At 37.0% G+C, this 21,754-nt stretch overlaps 1 protein-coding gene across 12 annotated transcripts in view; it reads right to left on the minus strand.

The window, feature by feature from the left end:
- Positions 1-18,570: 18,570 nt before the first annotated feature.
- ZNF280D (zinc finger protein 280D) overlaps positions 18,571-21,754 on the minus strand; it is a 51,173-nt gene continuing 47,989 nt past the window's right edge. For 10 of the 12 annotated variants that reach the window (XR_003993070.1, XM_030496884.1, XM_030496882.2 and 7 more), the window contains one exon: positions 20,150-21,068. Coding sequence is in view for 11 of the 12 variants with exons in the window: in XM_030496884.1 (XP_030352744.1) it covers positions 20,432-21,068 (637 nt within the window). In the remaining variant the exon portion in view is untranslated. Of the gene's footprint in view, positions 21,069-21,754 lie in introns of all 12 variants that reach the window. The other 2 variants (XM_030496875.1, XM_032920161.1) reach the window with 2 other exon arrangements.

A 21,754-nucleotide genomic window follows, 5' to 3' on the forward strand; every position in this document is an offset into this window, starting at 1 on the left:
GTCTGCAAGAACATTCCCTCCCTTTGCTGGAGGTTTGTTAGTCATTATGCTGGTCCCACTAACACAGCTGTGAAACTGCACTGCAAGAATCTTAACTGCTTTTTTAGCACTGCTCTTCCATGCTAGCAATTGCTGCAGTTACAGAAAGGTATTACAAAACCTCCACCGAGAAGAGCTGTACCTACTCAGCTCCAAAGTGGGCTCCACAAGAAAGTTGACCAACTTCCAGACCATCACACTGAACCCATTCTGGCGGCAAGTGCTCATGCTGGGAGCTTTCCCTTCATACATTTACTAGAACTAATCTGTACCTTTCTAAACTCAGAGCAATTTCCTGTCCTGAGGAAAAAGTGCCTTCTCATTCTAAATCCGCTTTAATGATCATGCCTCCTCCATTCCACTGAGACTGTTCAGAGGGAAGAGACTCTAATCTATTTAGCTTCACGGAGGGTTTCTCTCTGACACGTGCTCTCCTAATAGACCATTTATCAGGATGAAGGGTGATCCCTAGAGAGTGCAAACAGCAGGACGGGCCTAGCTGGAGTGACAGTCCATCCAGCAGAGACTGACTTTAATGAAGCACAGAAGAAGCAGGAAGATTAAGAGAGTGCAAAAATCAGTGACAAGTTTTGAGTTCACCTGGGCAGCTCACTCTGCAGCACAAATCTGTCATTGAGTTAGAAATGTTATGTATATCTATTTGGTTGCCAAGGATCACCCATAACACACAGAAATCCCACACACATTACAAGAGAAAGTTTTCCCCCTTGATTCTCACCCTTGAGAGGGGGAACCTGCTTTACACCTAAAAGCACAAGTTGTAGGTGGATGGGACTCTGGCGGTCATCTGGTCCGACCCCCTGCTCAGAGCTGAGCCAGTTTCCAGCATGTTGTTCAGGGCTTCAGGGCTCTGGGATTTTCTAAGTAATTCTTTTGTAGATATTCATCATGGAACTTTTTTCTCTGCAATGGAAGCCTGGCGACAGTGTGGATATACTGTATGGGATCCATCTTAGCAAAGTTTAGACTGCAGCATCTCCAGTTGAGTTTGAAGTCCTGTTAATGCCAATGGATAGAAGCAGGTATGCCTGCCGGGTATCAAGATCTACCTCAGGGTGTGAGCACATCAGCATCTCTCTCCACTGGCTTTTAATGGAAAAAGAAATTCAGACACAGACATGTTTGGACAATGACTTTCATCCACAAACATCAGGCACATAGCCCTGATGTGCAGCCAAGTCTTGTTCTTCATTCTCAAAAATGTGACTCTTACTCCAGACATCTCTCCAACATCATCATACTTATTTCTTTTGCTGGATCTGATTGAAATTGTTAAATGGAGGCTGAGGCTGGGAATGGAGAGTTTTTCCATGCAGTGATAATGAGCTACAAATGTGGAAACAAACCTTAATACTACAATACCTCACAGCTAGAAAAGCCTGATAACAGTGTAGGCATCTACTACCAGCAAGTAAGACTCACGTTAAATCTTTTTGTCTGTGGGTGATCTGCTGAATTTAAATACACCATTTTGGTGAAGCAATGAAACCAATCATTCTTCTTTCTGCAGATGCTAGTATTGAAGAGAACGCAGAATACCAGCAGGATACTTTATTCCCATGAAAGTGAATGGGAGTTTTAGCTCCAGTTTCTAGAGCTGCAGAATTAAGTCACTGTTTACTACTTTCAAATAGTGTTCTTTATGCAGGTCAAACTCTACCAAAACAAAGAGCAGAAGTTTCCAAACAGAATTACAACTACAGCACACGTTCTTGCTGCAAAATCTCAGGAGCATTTGTAGGTGTTGACGTAAAATAGCTACATAAAATCAGCTTTACAGATGCTGTTCTAGAGTTCACACTGCCTTTATTTCCCTGTAAAATTTCTGCGTAGTCTGCACTAGTATTCACAGAAGACATCCAGCCCAATGGCTGCTCCACTACATAGACTTTTTTCTCGGGGTGGGGGGCTCCCTTTATTTTTTTTTTCTTTAAATCAGCATCTATATATATAAAGGTTCTTCTGTGAGTGCAAGAATTGAAGTTATATGTGAAACAAGCAATACTAAAAATGTAATCTTAGATGTTTTAGGATCTCAACCTGCCCAGGTTGCAATTATAGACTGTCAACAGATGATGGCACCAAAATTCAATCTGTAGGCAAATGCTACTAGATCACTGACAGATTGCTTGGACAAATACATCACAACAAATGTACTGAAATTTATCTAATTTAAACTGTATAAAATAGGCATAAACTAAGTAAAGGCTGGAATGCACCTTTTAAAACAAACCATCACTTTTCCCCTGCTCCCTCCTCCCCCATGTCTCAGACTTTAATGCTTAATCAGTAAACAAAGATTTTGCCTTTCAAAGTGTGCACAGCAAAATGAGACACCGAGTCAGACTCTTAGTTCCAAAGGATGCTGTGGATAGATATTCATGTTACTGGAGTCATCATACTTTCAGCATTTGCTAATCTTGTGCTATGTACAGCAGTAAGCATTCTCTTAAAAGCACAGGCTAACTACAGGATCAGATGCATGATCAAGAATGTGAAGCTCAAGAATGTATCAGCAGTAGGCAAGCTGTACTTCCAAATCCATAAATAATTTGGCTGTTAGAAGTAAAGAATGTACTACACCTCCATAGATGTTTTCACGAGTTTCTTACTCCAATCTTTGTCAATTGCTCTGGTTTAAACACCATCAGTTTTGGCTAGCACTTGGAAAACCATCTGGTATATAAATATTCATCAATTAATTTATGAGCAATATAGCCGCCTTTCACGGCTTCTCAGGTAAACATCACGTACCCTTTTGAAATAGCAGGAACACTATATATGATTTAAGACTTTGTAACCTGATTAGTAATAGTATTTCTAATGCAGATTATACCTTAAAGCAGGAAGGAGGATGGTGTTAAATAATTCAACAGAAAGTACAACAAATGAATGCTTAGGTGGTTAACAATTTACTGGTCTTTAGACTTTGCAGAGGTTTAATGGAAGCTATATTGCTTAATCCATGAAAAGTGTTTTCTATTTGCCATATGTTAGCAGAACCATCATTAAAACTGTAATTTATTATTGGAATGAGCCTCGAAAATAATATGCCCCAGCAGCATGTCGTGGATCCAATGGTCAGGTCATCATTTTGTTCATAGTATTATGCTCTGGTATGCCTTGAGCAAGACAAAGAGGTCTGTTAATTCTGAAAGGCCAAAACCCCAACAACTATGCTTGTTAGAAGTGTAATTAGTAGGTTGAATTCTACAGTTGAGAATAATGCTAGTGGCTAAATAATTTTTAAAAGGTAGAATGCACTGGCATTTCACAAAAGGTATTTAAAACTAAAAAATATTCCAAAGCCTAACTGTGGAATATAAAGAGTAGAAGGTTTTTGACACCTAAGACATCCATATGTTGTTATTGCCAAAACGACTGCATTGAAATGTGATGGCTTAAAACTGCATCTTCTGTGTTCAGAGATCACTGTGAAAGCAATTTCTATAAGCTGTCCATTTACTCCTTCTAGCTCATTCATTTGCTGATAGGACTGTCATTTTTTGACAGACAGTAATGAAGGTATTAATAGCTGGTTCATCCTGCTTTGTACATTTTATATACCTTTCCTCATTAAAGAATATTTTGACACACTATAACAAGACAACATTATTCTTTACGCTTGATGCACAGGTAACATCTTTATACTAGCATGTTTCTTAGAGCAAAGATTTTTATTATTAGAAACTGTACACTCTCTTTGCTTTTAAGGTACGACAGGAAAAGGCTTTGTATGAGATATCAAAAATCTTCCTATTCAAATATGGAAACAGGATTTTTATACCACTGAAAATACCAACAAGAGTCAAAACATACCTTTATTCTTCATACAAAGTATGTTGTAGGGGCTTTTTTTTATGGTATGGTAACACTGAATTGCTCTGTACTGTTCCAAAATACTGTTCTATCTGACTGATGCTTCTCCCTGTGTATGTTGAGTATTACACTTCAATCACTTGCTCAGGAAAGGCCTGTAAATGAAAACACTGGAATGAAATTAAGGAAATACTTTGTTCCTAGCTCTAAGAGTGCTGTATATGCTTTGCTTAATCTGATTTTCACTTAAGGCTAATTTTAGAAAGTTACTTATTCTCCAAATTTCTGACTTTAATCCATTAAATACTTTAATTTCTCCAACCTCCCACTGCAAAATTTTGCAGGATTTTTTTTTTTTTTTTTTGTTAGCTAGGTAACAAAAAACCCCAACCATATTTATGCCATATATACCAAAATTATAAATCTGGGTTGGGCTTCTGTGTGCAGCAGTAGAAGTGAAAAATGACAGCAAGGGTTGGAGTTAAAAGGCCAAAGTTGCACAGTTAAAATAGCAGCATGTTATTTCTAGTTCCCCAAGTAGCTGAAATCCAAAGGCAGGACAGACTAGAACTGATTTTGTTCAAATTAAGTATTTTACGTCTTTTATTTGCATTAGTGCTTTTCCTCACAAGATCATTAGACCAATTACTAAAGTCTAACCCCCATCCTGGTCAACAGCTACAAGGACCACAGCTTCATTTAAGTGCTGAAGTATCACTTTACCCCCAAAAGCCACCTTAGACTGATGACAGCCTGCCACCCTCATATACAGGCTGTAAAAGCAAATATGATACCCAGAGTCATCACATCAGAAGGCCTTTCTTCCAGCTACATGGGCAACACTGCTGGTATGGAAAGAATATTTGCAGAGCGATAAATAACAATGACTCATCTATATTAAGTTATTCTTTTGCTCCCTGCTCACTGAGGAAGGGAATTAAATAAGATACATACAAGCCTGACTTCCTACTAGAATTTAATTTGACCAGCACTGCAGCATGTGTCTTCTGCAGATTAGATTCATAATGATTACATCTCAGCTGATATCATACTTTTAATTGGTGTGCTAGATCTATTCTGCAAAGATCCCTGTTGGGACCACAGTACAGTGGAGACTCACCAAATTGGCCGAGTAAGGTGTCCCAAGGAGCATAGTTGTGGCAGCAGCAAACTTTGTATGGTTTAACAGCTCTGTCTCAGACTGTTCAGCCACCCTCCCTCAGCTTTACCAGCCATTGTACCCAAGCTATTTTTGAGTTAACTCAAGTGCAAATACAAGGCTGGCATCCTGAATTGCCTGCACTGTAGGTGAATCAAGGCAGACAAGATAGGTTCAATAGGAATCTCAATCAGACATCAGGTTAAAACACCCATTATTGCATGCCGTTAACATCATTTGCAGAACAAAGACCCTGGAAATGATCAATCCCTGAAGGAATGCAATACCCACCCCACCCGATATCTCACTAACCCCTCCCTGGAAAAAAAAAAATAGCAAAGCCATGATTCCAGCTGATACAAATCAGAAGAGATGGACTGCAGGAGCAGAAGAGGGGCCTGTAACTGGTAGTAAGACACTAAAAGTATAAATGGAATTAGTTCCTCCATTCCTGGAATGTTTCTCAGTGATGAGGGATAAGGAAGATGGAAATCTCAGGAGGAGCTTCAAAAGGCCACACCTTACTGGGCGCATAATAAAAATCTTCTTCTGTTTTAAAGAAAGGCAAGAGGATTATAGTACTGTATTTATCTTTGGCCAGCTTTAAATCCAACCCCAAAATACACTTCTCTGTTCTTCTGGGACAAATGTGTGTGTCTATCTGTGTATTTTAGTAATTTATATAAAAGTTAAGCCAGTGGTGTGAAGAGAAACGCATGTTACATTTAAATGAGCAGAGGGAATAACAAAGAAAACAGATGAATCCCATTACAGGTGTCTGTGAGGAAGAGAATACCGATGTGAAGCTCCAGTTTGAGAATTTTAACAACTGTCAACATAAAAATACCCCAGCGGGAATTAGAAGAGTAAAGCCTTTAACAAATCTTGCAGGTTACTTATATTCGGCCTAGGCATCCGCAGAGGGTTGAAATTAATGGAGCAAGGTTTAAACTCAGCCAATGTTTTTAGGACAATTTTGTGTTCTGGTGAATGCTGTCTTCATCATGCAGAATGAATTTCTGTCTTTTACTACTTGAAATCTAGTAAACGTATTTTTAACTTTCTGAATGTTCAGACCAATGTATGCAACCAGAGAGCTAACAGTACTGTCTCAGTCTTAAGAGCAGCACAAGCAAGATTTAAATTGTAAGCTATTTGAAGAAGCTGTGTGAACTTGTAGCTTGCTTTTCACTTGCTTTTATTTACAGCACTGGAGGAGTGAGCTAGGTTCAGTAACAGAGCACACAACGACATTCAACCAACTTAATTTCTGTTAATTATGAAAAAAGGGAGACTCTCCTTAAAAAAGTTATTTGCCTTATTTATAGAAATTCTCCTCATTACTATGAAAGCAGCAGTCTTTTCACTATGATTATTAGAACCAAAACTATGACATCTGCGGTAGGATGGGCTTGAAATTGCTTCTTCCACTGGCTGCCCAAGCTGCTCCAGAAGTGGAAGTGGAGAGGTGCCAGAGGGAGCTTGGCAGGCACAAAGCACACAGAAGCCTAGAACAACAGTTAACTGTTTGTTACCTCATTACCCTTCTTCTAAATCCAGCCTTTTACCTTTGAAAGAGACAGATAACTTTGGTTTAATCAAGTTACAAAATTAAGCAAAACATTCTGCATAGAAGCTTAAAAACCACCAGCCTGTTCCTATATTATAGGGACATTATAAGAATAGTATAGCGTGGTATACAGTTGCCTTTTGATTGGCCTAAGGACTTAGCTATTATGTATCTGTGTTCACATAACTAGTCTTTAATCAAACCTTAGTGTGAGTAGGGACTTTCTTGCCCTCCCCAACAAGAAGGGCAATGGTGACATAAAGAATCATAAAGCGTACACCTAGGCATCACTACCTATACAAAAATATCCAAACTAATAGAAACCCCACAGGCACAGCAGCCTACCACAGTCTTGACTATTGTCTATATTAATTTTTACTCTTCAACAGATCATAATCCTAGGACAATAAAAATGAGCAGTTCTACTGCCACCCACAGTATCTGGTGTCCTCCTAGTGCCACCCTTCCAACTGCTATTGCAGGAAGACATTGGGGCTTATGGATGAGCCCATAACCAATAAAACAACCCTCCTCTATTTCAATCTACTTGTGCAAGACAAGTAGAACATGAGAATCCATTATAATTCTAAAAATTACTATGAGATATGTAGCATAAACCCAGGCCGCCTCTTCATGGGAAGATTGAAGATATTTAAAAATCGGGAATCCATAAAGTATGCAAAGTAACAGTTCAGTCGACTTGAATGCAAGACCCCTTAGGTCTGAAAGTATTATGTATCATTTCTTCTACAAGCTCTTCAGAAAAGTTAAATTTATTATATTTTGCCACAAGCAAAGAACAAGTTGCTGACAGGGGTACAATGCTTCTTTCAAAGGGCTGCAGTGTAAATGGAATCACTATAACTTGTTTTGTTAAATCAGATACTAGCCCATGATCTGTGTAAAAGATTATTTTGAGAGGGAAACATGTTGTCTCACCTTCACACAAGAGCTCTTTAAAGTCCCAGAATTTTGGGTAAATAAAATGTGGTTTTCTGTAATATGCAGCACTACGCTCGACATTCAAAAAGAAAATTAACATTACAGGATCCAAACTACATTGGGATTTGGCTTTCAAGATTCAGAGATGCTTGGATTTTAATGCTTGTTCAACTTACTTCAGTATTTGAACCTGTATTTAGACATGATTCCCATAACGTCTACAGATAGTGGAGAGTTCAGACTGGGAGTTTCTATCTGCTCTGGTAATAAAGAATTAGCTAGAATTTTTCTTTCTAGTCACCTGGTAAAAAAAGCATTCATATCTTTTCTGCTCTTCTCCCATACATTGATCTACCCAGGTAATTTAAAATCAGTAATTACAGAAGACAATAATGCTTACTTACAGTTTTGAAAACCATTAGATTACTTACCTGAAAACAAAATTAGCTCCTTTTATGCCTACTTGTCCTTAAAAGAAAAATTATAGAAGTAAAAATCAGAATTAAAAAGAAATAATTTTAAAACAGAAGATGTTACTGTGTTTGTGAGAGAGGGATACAGAAGCTTTAGCTTTCCACGCCAAAGGCGGAAAACTACTCCACTCATAAACCCAAGCCTGTTAATTGTTATTTTGAAGGTTATTCATGCCAGCTGAAAATGCTGGTCCATTTGCAGTGCAGGTGATGTCCAAAGCACACATCCAGAAAACAGCTAAGAAATTGAGTATTTACATCATACAAATGAAGGGCACACATGCAAAAATCTCATATTTAAATCCAGAAATATAAGTATTGGAAAACTGTTTTTAAAATTCAACATGTTTAAAACATAGTAGAACTTTGGTAAAATAACATGTCCTTCCAATTGTCTCATTTAAATGAGCAAGAAAGATTGGGTCCAAGAGATACTCCTTTTCTAGAGACTGCCTCCTTTTGCAATGAAATCTCAACTCCAGTTTAAAACAGTTTTTTAGCTAACTACAACCCAACACAACAGCATTTGGCTAAGCCTGCAGACAAGCCAGAACCATACCTCCAGGGATTATTAAACCTTTGCTAATAAATTTAACCTTTAAATTCATTCATTGCAGCCTGAGGAAAGCAGAAAAGAAAGCTGCTGGATTGAAGACCTAATGTGAACAAAGTACTGCTCTGGCTTCTTAAATGAGTCAAACCTTTGTAGTGGTTGGAGCTCCGGGAGCATGCTACTCATCTCAAAGCTGCCTGAAGGTTATATGAAAACTGGCCACATCTTGCAGCACTAACCCATCAACTGCCATGGAGAAATCTGCTTAAATAGAGGCTGCAGGGTATGGTTTGCAGTTGGTACTTTTCAGAACGTTCCTAGAGAAATGAGGCAGTTATGAGCATCTTGAAAGAGAAAGGACCTGACTGTAATTAGGGAATAAGTGTGCATTAGAGGCTTTTAAAATTTAATTTGGATACCAAATTACATCTCAGTTCTCTTTCCTTAACAAACAGCAACAACAAAAAAGCTTCAGACCTAAAATAAGCTTGTTTAAAACTGAGTACAGCAGCTATTACTCAGCCTTTATATTGTACTATCACCCTGAAAACATCACCCAATGCGGTCTTCTTGTGCTTGTCATACAAATATGAGACACAATCCCTGCCCCAAAGAGTTTTCAGTTTATATGTTATAAAGTCGAATTTTAGTATAAGTATAAACCAGAAACCCTTTTACAAGTGGCAAAATTCTGAAAAATCAGGATAATTACCACCCTAGCTCATTCTGATTTATAAGGCTATTTTTGGAACAGTATAGGCTGATGTGCTCTGAGCTTTTTTATATTTGCATTAAGTCCTCTGTGATTCCTCTTCTGAAATGTGTGCATATGCTGAGTCCATGTGAGATGCTACCACTGGCGCTTGTCATAAGAATTAAATCCCTCTCAAGCTTGTTTACAGCTCAGCACTTGTCATACTGCTCCCCTGAGCTTCATGGCTGGTTGGTTTTTCCTTTCTCTTTGGCTCTGTGAAAGATTTAATTTCATTTTTGTTTATGTGTGTACTTACACTCGCAGGTGCAGAAAAGAAAAAAAATTGCTGTACCCAGATGTTTTGAGGCTGCAGTAGCATACATACAGCCAAAATTAAGGAGAAAAACTGTAGCAGATAAAACCAACTTTCTCAAACAGTATTCTATAGCATACTTAATAAACCTATCATGTGTCATTGACAAGAAGACTCTTGAATGCAATTTTAGGAGCACCAGAATACTTTACAGTTGTTGTGTCTGCTCTTCTGCAAAGAGGTTTTTAAAGTCTGAAGGTAGTCCAATCACTCCTATTTTCAATTTTGCCAATACCTTCTTGTAGTGGTTACAAACTCAGTCATCAATATAGCTACTGCACACCAAGCTGCCCTAGCTGCAGTGATTGAACCTTAGAGAGTTTGATCCAGATTTTCACCCATACTTTGAAAGAAATACTGTTTTGTTAAAAAAAAAAAAAAAATAAAATTACCCTCTTGCTTCTGTAGTAACAGGAGAAATCATTGCCTGGATTGCCTGGAGAGACTCCAGTTCTAATACCTCAAATCACATCTAGTTAAGCGTGTCTCGATTTCACAACTGCAGCTGGTTACCCCTGCAATTCATTTACCCCACCACATACTCTAACAGTCCATAAAAGGGTGCAAAGATTAATGAGCTATGGTTTCATTGGCAACTATAGTAGCTATCCATCTACACACACAGTAATGGCTTCTCTGCTTCATCTCAATAGCACATGCAGACCACAGCCAGCAGAAGGGCTGCTAATTTCTTTGTTCAAGCTCAGCACATGCATTGAGAACCTTTCCCTAGATATGCAGGTTCCTAGTCCATTAAATTTATTTGCACAACTACGTGCAGAACAAAATACTTCCATTAACTTTCTTTGATCAACTTTTACCTTTTAACCTTTCTAGTCACACACAATCTGTAATACAGAACTTGCTGATGATAGGAATGGTAAAAATACAAGCATCTGATCCAGAAATCATTGGAAATTTAAAGAACACTCTTGTGAAACCTAAATGGATGAAGCTGCTTTTCTTTTAGATGTTTTCCGCTTCAGTAACTTCCTCTAGAGCTTCCACTGGGCACTGTGTGGAAGAGCCTGATGAGTGGCTCTGTGACATGACCTCTACAATCCCAGAGTTCTGCCTGCCGTTGCAGTGGGGAAGATGATTTTTGTGGTTTGTTGGTTTTTATTTTTTTTAATATGTATCTATTGTTTTTTAATATATATATCTTTGTTCCTGATCTTAGAACTGATCTGGCATAGTATTCAAAAGTTCAGGGTATTAGAGAGGCACCATGAAATTGGTGAATATTAGATCTATATACATAGAATTATTTCTTCTTCGTAAACACTGATTTTATATCTCAGCATTCCTAACTTTATTATGCACAATTAAAATATACACTGTCAAACTGATGGCAGAGCAGTAAAGATATGTTTGTGTAAAAAAAGCACAGGAGAGTCAGTCCATTTCCTACGCTAGGAGAAAGAACACAAGGAGAGTTAAACTGAAACTGTTTTTACTGCATCCCCAAAATGCGAGGTGTTACACAACTAGAAAGAGTACTGACTTAATATGGTCTTCAGCAAGCATAAAAGTTTTCTATTCTCTGCATGTTTTCAGCAGATCAAATGAAAGACAAGACCATAGCATCTAATATGGGTGAGGTGCAGAAAGTGCTTTTCACCTCCCCCAAACCAGATATGGCAGTGAAATATATTTATCTTGATGGACAAGAATTATTACTTGAGTTTGGACTGAGTGAATTTTAACAATTATTGACCTTTAGCTAATTGGTGTACATTGTACTCAAGCATATCAATTTACAGTCAGGTCAAATCTCTTTGTGCTGTGAAGCGACTAACAACAGTTAGTTCGGTCAGACACTACTCAGAATCTCATGTTTCTTGATAGAGACCTCTATTCTCACTAACTAAAAGACTAAAAGCAGAAGCATTTTGCCTGTACATGTCCTATATTCCACTCACAGTCAAGTTCCCATTTGCTGCTGCTTGTTATTGACCATTTATTGCAGTAAGGCATCTTGACAATCCAATGACACTCTTTGTTTGCGGCTTTGTATTTTTTCTGGACATTCTGTTCAGCAGAATTCCTACCAGCTTTAGCATCACCTATAAGGAAGAGAATATGACTGTTATTGCAGGGAGTCAGAAGTTCAGGGTGAATATATTTTACCCACTCTAATTAGGGATAAGCAAGAGACTGACCTTTAAAACATTTTTTCATAGTCCCTGTCCCCCCCAGTTTATTTTATGCAGGGTAACAACCAATGATTTAAGAGAGATCTGATCAAGAAACTCTCATAAATGTACAAATGGATTGTAAGCTCTCTCAAACAATACAGTTTATTTTGACAGAAAGAACCAATGCATTTGTAAGGACTGTGTAAACACATAAAATAAAGAATACATTAATATAAGTCACATGTGACATGAGAAGACAACAGATATTTTTGGCAGTAATAATATTTATTACTGCCAAAATACAAATGGCAATTTAGAGGCAACGGCATGTTAAAAGCTTCCAAGATACCACTGTTAAACAGCAGTTCCCCAGTGCAGTTAAATCACTCTGTGAAAGCTCACGCTCAGGAGAAGAGGTCTGCTTTCATACAGAATTCTTTCTTTTGTTTGTTTCCTTTCAACAAAGAATAAACTTTCCCATAGATAATAGCATCTACGGATCAACTGTACTAGGAAGGGCCAGCTTTAGCCTGGAAGTGCACAAGCCTAGCAACAGTTTGAGAGGCACAGCTGTCCTGGACAGGAACAATGCTTTCCAGAGCCCTCAGGGAATCCTACTTCCTCAGCACACATCTCACCTACTTTTATGGAGACTGGAAATGAAATCCCATTTCCGTCCATTGAGTAGGTCACCTAGTCAGAAGTGTGCTTGGATTAGCAAGATGCTATATTTCAAGTATAATGACAATTTTACAACAATCTGTTTAGTCAACTTTGTGCTCAAGAGAGCATAAGGATTGTTGCTGAACTCTACCCTCTTTTTAACATGCTAAAAAAATAAGACCCCTGTTGTTCAGTTTTTATAAAGATTTCCTTTCAGGCTGAATTCTTCTTAATTGCTCATTGTACTGGGATTCATTTTGAGTCCCTCCATTCTGCTCCAGGTTTACTTCACAATAAGATTTCATATATAAATGATTAAAAATTAAAGTGTGAGTGATGAACATCTTTCTGGGTATCAGACTAGTTTTCTACTTTCTAAAACCCCACACAATAACATTTGAATTTTCAGCATTTATATTGAAAATGAGTCCTGTAACTGCAACAGAGTGTCCCTATTGCGATGTGCTTGCTTGGATGAACCAATTATGTTGAATTTGCATAGATCTAAAAAATTTACATCACATGCATGCAAATTATAGAAGTTGTATTATAATTTTAAGCCTTTATGTTGAAGGATGTATAGGTCATACTCAGAAAAGTTTTCTACCTTCAGTGGCAGCAGGTAATTGAAATACACATAACTATCCTTCATGTAACAATTGAAATACACTACACTAACATCTCTGGAGATCCAGCCATAATAAGCAGACAGTTTCCAAAAGGAACTGATCCAATGGCTTCATTACTTGCAGCTGTTTGGTATACTGAAAGCTCACTGTGTTTATTCCTCTTATGGAAATGCTTTCCCTGGACAAAGTAGGAATTTGTCTACAATTCCCTACAGACCACTCCAAAAGCCGTATTTCTGAGGCTGTGGTTTCCCATTCAGCAGCAACTGGATGGCCTAAACTGGCTATGCTGTCCTCCGCTGCTGCCAGTGTGGTTTTTTATCCTGATCAGCTCCATGCTTTAGCTCAGCATGTATCTGCAAAAATTGGTTGAAGTAAGACTTAGCAGCTACAAGGGAAAAGGGCTGCTTCAATCACTGGAAATGTTCTTCCAAAATCAGAGCCTTACAAGCCTTGGTTTAGAAAATCTCTGAAACTCAAATACTTTCATCTAAAAAAAAAATAATAATTTGTAATTGTTAAGTTAATTATTTATAAAGCAAAATTCACTTAACTCTATTTGTGGTGGTGCAGTATGAGAGTCAAGAGGGTGTTGGTAATGCAGGTATACAGGGGAAGACAATCATCTTTTTTTCCCCCTTCAGCTGTGCCTGTGGCTATAATAGAAAGATAAACCATCAGGTACATAGCCTTTCTTGGGGTTGTGAAACTAAAGCAACAAACTGCAGCCAAGTACATGCTGGGAATAATTATTTTGAATTCTGTCATGTTCATTAATTCCCCAATTTGAGAGAAAAGGCAAATTAAACAAGAGCACAAGACACTATCTAGTGGAGAAACTAGGAGGGTTTTAAAACCTGCAGGATGGACAAAAAAAATCACTATGAAACAGCCAAGGGTCAATTAGAAGAATGATGCCAAAACTCTAACTGCAGTACATTTTAGTTTCATGCTGTACTCAGTTCATTGTTTTCAATACCTACGAAAGGTTTGAGTTTCAGCTCCTCAGCTCATCTTTCAAACATATTTCACAATAATGTTGCTTTGGATATTTAAAGACCATACAAATGTAATAGCTGGTTTGATACTGGCGCTACGCCTTCACTGGTATTTCAAATATGCTAAGGGAAACAACTGGAAAGGGAAGGGAGGAAGCTTTATCTTTCACTCCACTGAATAAAACTGAGAAGACTTCTGGACAGAGTGGATTATTTTACACATTCCCAAGTAGCTTGCATTACTTTTGGTAGGAAAAACTTTGGTATGTTTACTGTATTTTAAATACAGGTTGTACTTTCATTTCCTGTTACATCATCCAGGCTGCCTTCTGAGGAACACAGAGGACAATGGACTTCCTCTATCAAATTGAAATAAGTTTTAAAGTATTAAAAAGTATGCTCCACTTGAATAAGTTTATCTCACTAAATTAAATTTTATCAATAGTAAGTTCTGTGCACTGAAGTTTCTCTTATAACAAACTTGAAGAAACTTCATAGGTTATCCTCAAGAAAGGCTAAGTCATTATCAGCCTTAAAAGAGAGGATGAGACAGCCTGCCTTGACACATTTCTGCTGTGGTACTTATTAGCCTGCTATGTCAGACAAAGGTCACTGAAAAGTGACAAGCTACAGTTGAAAGGATGTTAAAAGACTCTTCAGACAAACTGACAGAACCTCATTATTTAGCAAAGATTAATAAAAGGCAACTACTCAACACGAAGGCACATCTTACTATATTAATATAAAACAGCATACATGCCACGTGTCAAGATCTTCTTTTTGGGTCCATCAAGGAAGATCATACAAGCACTCTTGGCTCCTCTATGGTAAGTGGCCTTCCTATAGCCTCAAGAGGGCATCCAGTATAGGTTATCTGGGAAAGAAAATACAGTGAAAGTTACATAAATAGAAGATAAGCTTCCCTAGCACGAATGTGTTGCCTTAGGCTCCTTTCGGGAATTCTGATCTGATACGGGTACTAAAGCTCTTCGCTGTCTTTCAGAGCCATTAAAGTTGGATGTGCCCAACTGCTCTGGTTCCTCTAGTTACAATTTTAGGCATCAGTAAGAAAAGCTTCACTTTATCAGATAAAGCAGGTTAACCACCAACCTGTCCTGCATGTTGCACACTACTATTAATGATAAAAATTCTGAACTTACTTTTGATTCTCCTCTGCGGAACTGTCTCTTCCTTTCCATCACCAGCAACAACTTAAAAGTTGATTATACACCCACCATCGAGAGAAGACATTACAAAGTACAAAGGCTTGTAGCAGGAAAAAGCAGCTATTTAAATGATGTCTAACAAATATACTGCATTTCATTAAATGTCGCAGGAAAATCTAACCATGTGCCATCAACTTGCTAGCCCAAAGAGGAAGTGAAGCCTTCCAAAGAAGATTTAGTGGAAAGGCACAAGTCTCAGCTGAATTCAGCTGAAAACTTGGTAAACAAAATCCGATCCTCATTTCAGGCAGCAAACACAGGTAATTCAAATATATGCAATTGAAAAAATTTTAAGTATTCATGTTCCACTTCTACAGCCTTAGAAGAGAGGAAAGCAAGGCCCTCAGTTTGTTGCTAGAATATCATGACAGCATCACAATGAAAAAGTTGTAAGAGGCTGTAAGAAACAGACCTACAGCTTAATTTCCTTAAGTCAAAAGGATATTAATTATACTATCTATGAGCAAAACATACAAAGGTTACATTGTCAAGACTACCATATTATCAGTATGAGACAATGTTCTTACCACTATATGCTACCCCATTCACTACAATTTTTGGAGAAAACAGCTCTTTTGAATTAAATGACTAATATTGAGAGTTTAGTGAACTAAAATATGAAATTATTTTTATTCACATTAAATTCATAACATAATGGATTCATTCAGCAATGCTACTTTAAAATTGCTATAAAAAGGAGAATTGGTTCCTGACAAGCCAACGCTTTTTGATCATGGAATTCACCATATTTTAAATAGTGTGATATAGCCCATACATGTTCTTTGAGGATTTAATTTTAAGATGAAGCTAAATTTGCCCAAATTTAAATGCAGATATACATATAATATCAGTTATCCCTGTGGTTGTCACAAAAAACTCAGCCTCTCTGACATAACAGTGTGAACAGTAAAAAACCTCCTTAACAAAACAAGCACAATTTACATCAATAAACACAAAACTTTATAGCACCTTACAGGCATAACTACTACATCAGTGTTTCACTGCTGAATATTTCCCACCTTTTATTGTATTTTTTAAATCTGATGCAATACAGGAAACACCAACCCAAGATGGTTACTGTGGATCCATGAAATGGCTGAATACAAATTTTTAATTAGGTGTCTTAGCTAAAACAGTGAACCAAAACTCAAGGGAACACAGAAAAGAACTTTCTGCATAATGTCTAAACTAATGTGAAATACTAGTCAACATACTTGCCCTCTTAGCACTGAATTAGTGGGGAAAAAATATAGTTAAAATTATGCATGAACATGTAGTGTTTAAAGAAGATACATGCCTGGCTTCATCTAAGAACTGTCCCTTTGAGCTACATTAAAACTGGAGTAAATGTTTTATTAAAAGCAAAAATCATTCAAAGTAATCATAAAACATACTTACCAATGCTTTTTTATTAGAGGCATATTAAGCATACATCAAAAAATACAGGATGCAACTAGACAAAATAAGCTCACAAGCCTCAAAAATCAAACAGTAATAAAAACAAAAAGAGAACAATTGGGCACAAAAATTGGCCGTACACAGAAGTTTCTAAACAGTCTCTAACAAAACTCTACTGTGACAGCCTATGGCAAGACTTTGGTGGAATATTAGTATTTCCTACAGCATAACTCCCCCCTGCCCTTTTCCACATGCCAACATATAACAATGCTTAATGCCTGCAGGAAAGCTCCCAGATCTTCTAAGGTTTTGCAAGTGTTACTTAAGATTCTTTACCCTGACCTTCAGTTCCTACTGCCTTCTGGCAGTAAAGCACCACAGAACCAGATTTAAAACCGGGGTTCTTCCCTCTCTTTCCCCATTTCCAGGAAAAAAGTGGACATGGTTTTGTCATAAGCATTTTCTTGTTTAATACACGTCACCCAATACCTAGAACTGAGTATGGGCTATAATTTGATCGATTTTTTTTTTTTTTCCCCTGGGATTACTCATCCATTCTGTTAAAGGAAGTCTGAACCACAATAAGCCAGTCTGTTTCCCAAACTGCACAATGCAACCTAGGACACTGGCTGCACTTGAGGAAGCTCCAAGTCACTGAACACTCATTGGCCATAACCTAATAATGTCAAGTTTTTGTTTAAATGCAAATAACAACAATAGCATATGCATGGCATGTGATTTCCTTAAAAATCAACATTAAACCATCTGCAATAATTATTCAAGCAAATATGGTTAATCTTTTGAGATGGAAGGAGATGGTGATTCTAGTACGTATACAAATAATTAACTTTCAGTTACTGGGAGGTTTTTTATAAGGCAACGAAAACTTGAAGTAAAATGCCTTCCCAAGTACAAAACCAGAGGTGGCACAGAATAAGAAATACTGGATGGAAAAAATACTTTGAAATTACTCAGAAATTAACAAAAACCTGAATTATGTGTAGTCACGTTCAAATATATCAAAATGCATTTGATGTCACTTGATCCTCTGGAGTGACTTCCGCCAGAAGTACCAATTCAACGTATCTCCAGGAAACCTCCCAAATAACACGATCGAGATTAATCTTCCTTATTATGCAGTCACCTACAGAGTTCAAGTCAGCAAATTAATTACTTCATTTAGGAAAAATTGTAATGAATTTTAGTTTCTCTCCTTCGCAAAAATTCCATGCCACTGTTTTCACAAATCACCTTACTTGTCTATTTAAAGCAATCTGATGGTCTTGCTAGAACAATCTAGTGCTAGCTCACCTCCTCCTTTGGAAAGGTGTTTTATATTTAACATTACCCTTTGTATAAGCATTCTCTACATGGTTTAAAACAAACAATGCTTTACATATTAAGTACCTGACAGTAAAAATATATACTTCTGCCAAATATGCAATTTTTAAATCTGTTTTACTTTCCAACTTTTTTCAACAGCATGGGGCCAAATTCATATTATCAAAATGGCAAATGTTTGAAAAGTTTAATTGCATAATAAAAGATGTGAGAAATTTACAAGCAAGTATTATACAAATGGTTCCAGTTGAACTTAATATTTTCCAAAACCACATAGCAAAGCTCTATTCAAAATATATCATTTGCATGGAAGATCATTAATCAGATTAAAAATACTATAGAGATTTCCCTGGATTTAAACACAAACGCATTCAGGAACTCCATCGGTAACATAACCACCAAGTTCCATACCGGATTAAGTCCTTTAAACTGTCCTTATTGTGATGCTGTATTTTATAATCTTTCACATGTACAAGCATGAAGACATCAGACTGGTTAATCACATCTCAAGTTACTAACTTCATCACTAAAACAAATAAAATCCCCAAACAACTAAGAACAAAAGAATACTGCAACTTGTTGCTCTCAGGTTTTTCACATCTTGTTATTTGAACTTCTTCAAGTGGCAGATCTTGAAAAGCTGTGACTACGTAAACTGTTCCATTTTTCTTTTTAAAAAAATCTTCCAAACTTGCATGGATGAAAATTAAGATGCAATTCAAAATTTAAGTCATGTAGTTCTTTAGAGTATGAAGCGGTTTTTGAGATGTTGAGATTGATGTGTTTTATTCAGAGGCTCCAACTACTCCAGTAAACAGCGATGGTCTCTAAATTTTAATACTGTTGCTTAGACTCTTTTAGCAGCTGAGCCCAGTTAACCCAGGAAGACAGAGCAGGCTTCAGTTGCATGCTGATGGCCCAGAAAATATCTGTATATAATCTGGAAAAGTTAGCACATCTTACCACAACACACAGCTACAAAAATGTGTTTACGCATAGGCACTTGCTCATTTAATGCTAAAACAACAACCCTTCCCCCTCCCAAACAAAAAACCCCACCATAAGCCTCAAATTCACAATATTAAGATGAAATAGATTTGGGGAACTGTCACTAAAACTTTTTTTTTTTTTTTTAAAAGGTGGGAAGACTCTGCCCAAAGTTTCAAGCTGAGCATAAAATTATGCACAAAGACAAAATTTTGTTGCAAATATTTACTCAAAAAGTAATAATTTACAGCAGTGCTTTAACAGCTGTTCAAAACACTTAACATTCATTAGAAACAAAACTGTAAGTCAAAAGCACATTCTGAATGTTTCAAATGGAGAAATGAAGTCATAAGAGCAAGCTACTGTTAATCATATGCATTCCTACATCTAGCTGCTAACTAGAAGACAAAGGAAAAAAAAACAAAACCAAAAGAAACTAAATGAAAACCAGCAGCCATCTTTCTGTACACAATTTAGACTACAAAAGTCCTGAAATTGAACTGTACAATTTCACTCTATATGCCCTTGTGTCCTTTTTGTAACAGTTAGCCAGTAGCAGCTGCAAAATGGCAGAATGCATGCCAGTTGGTGTTTCCAGTTTGGGGTTTTCCTTACTTTTGCTTAAAACAATTTTTACATTAAACTGTACTTTGGTGTGACTTACAGACCATTCCTATGGGTCTAAGGCTAAAAATCATAATAAACAACGGTAAAAGCCTAACAGCTACAGTACTTTCAGCATTATGTTCTACTTTATACAATTATGTTAGGTATTTCTGCACAGCCTGCACACTGAAAACCCCACAAATATATATTTTTATTGTAATAATTTCACTTTCACTGAAAGTTTATTAAGGTAAGCTTACAGCCTGGCAGGATTACACCTGTACAGAGGTGCACAGATTCATATAATTCTGTTTACATGCTTCTACAGACAGGAATGTGACACCAAGTCCAAAGGTTTAGGTTTACCCGAAGTATCAGCAGACCAATAACCATCATTGCAAGTGTGCTCCATTTCAGCATCAGAAGTGAATTCATACTAAATTCCACTGTTTCATGATATTCACACTGAAGGATTTAAAAAAATATTTTCTTGGCAAACAAATTACCTTATCCCAGGCTAGTTAACTATAAAATTAGAATTTATTCCTCCTTTCAACTGTCAATCTCATAGCACATTCAAGAGACAGGAAGATGTATTTGAACACCTTTTGTAAATTTAGCTAAATCAGTTGCACATACACATACACGCTATCTTCACATGCAAGACTTCCCTTTAGTGTCTCTCTCTCCTCTCCCCCACCCCCTTTTGTTTTTAGTAATTAGAAACAATGAGCACACTCATCAGGAATGGTCCATGGTGTTCTTACCATTGTTTTAAACAAACAATAAAATTAACATTATTTCAGCTTGCTTCATTTTCATCTGTCTTGTTTACAGTTGTTTCCATTCTGGTGGGATTGCTTTCTTTAGAAGTCTCATCTGTTTGTTCAGAGAGTTGTCCAGCTTTCTTTGCTGAAGGTGCAACATTACCTTTTTGAAGGATTTCAGTAGCTTCATGCTCTAGTACCTCTGATGGAGTCAAAGGCTCCAAATGAATACTGCCTTGTTCACTAATGTCTGAACTAATGGATTCAGGTTCATCTCTTTTTCTCAAGAACTGCTCAAAACTAACGTCTTCACCTAATGTTAGTTTTAAGTCCCTTGCGTTCATTGCTGAAAGCGTAGTTTCATCCAAACTACGTACTTTAGTCTGCTCATTCAAGATAACATTATCTGAACTTTGGCAAGTTCTCAACTCGCTTTCATCACAAATACATTTTTGTTTCTCATCTACTAATTGTTTGTTATTATACGAATCACAACATGCTCCTTTCTCATGCAAAGAATTCTTTGAGCTGTTGTCAGGGAGTTCCAAACTAGGAACATTTTCTGTATTTGACAATGATGAGTTTTCTTCATTCTTTTCAACTGATGCAGCTTTTTTAGTTTGACTTCTCTTGCATTCTTTTGTTTCGTCTGAAGAGTCATGCTCTTGTTTGCTGAAAAAAACCAAAACAAGTTATTTTTAACAACAAATGAAATAAAGCAACACATGGCTGTACTCCACGAAGTGACACTGAGAAAGCAGTATTCTACATTTCCTACTTGGTATTTCGCACAAATTTTCCCGGCAAGATGGGCTGAATTTAACTAACAGCTGCATTTTTCTTACCTATTTACAAACTCAGCTTTGTATACAGCAGTCAGCTACTACTCTCTAGCTCTTGCATTTTGTCTCCAAAAAGGAAAGTTAAGCTGTCCCCTTTGTGTGACACATGGAATTTTCCAAAATACAATGTTAAGTTTCTCTACTTGCACAAGCAGAGGACACACAGATGCAGATACAACTATTTGGAAGCTTTTGTTGATGTGCAAAGCCAGAAACATGAAGAAAAAGCCAGCCAGTTTGTACCTTTATACTGACCAATACTAAGGAGAGTAAAGTGAGGAAAAAAGCGAACAGTCAAAATCCAAACTAACTTAAATCTATAATTTAATTGAGCAACTACAAATTTGGATTTACTGAAAAAGTGAATCTGTCTCACCTTTCAGAGTAAAACTCATTATGAAAAGGAAATACAGATCCGGATTTAATTATGCAAGTAAAAAATGAGAATCTTATTGCATAATAAAATCTAAACAACTCTGTATACAAACTGGTTGTTTAAACCTTGTATTATTTCAA

The sequence above is a fragment of the Strigops habroptila genome, chromosome 9 (genome assembly GCF_004027225.2).
Source record: "Strigops habroptila isolate Jane chromosome 9, bStrHab1.2.pri, whole genome shotgun sequence".
NCBI classification, from domain to species: domain Eukaryota; kingdom Metazoa; phylum Chordata; class Aves; order Psittaciformes; family Psittacidae; genus Strigops; species Strigops habroptila.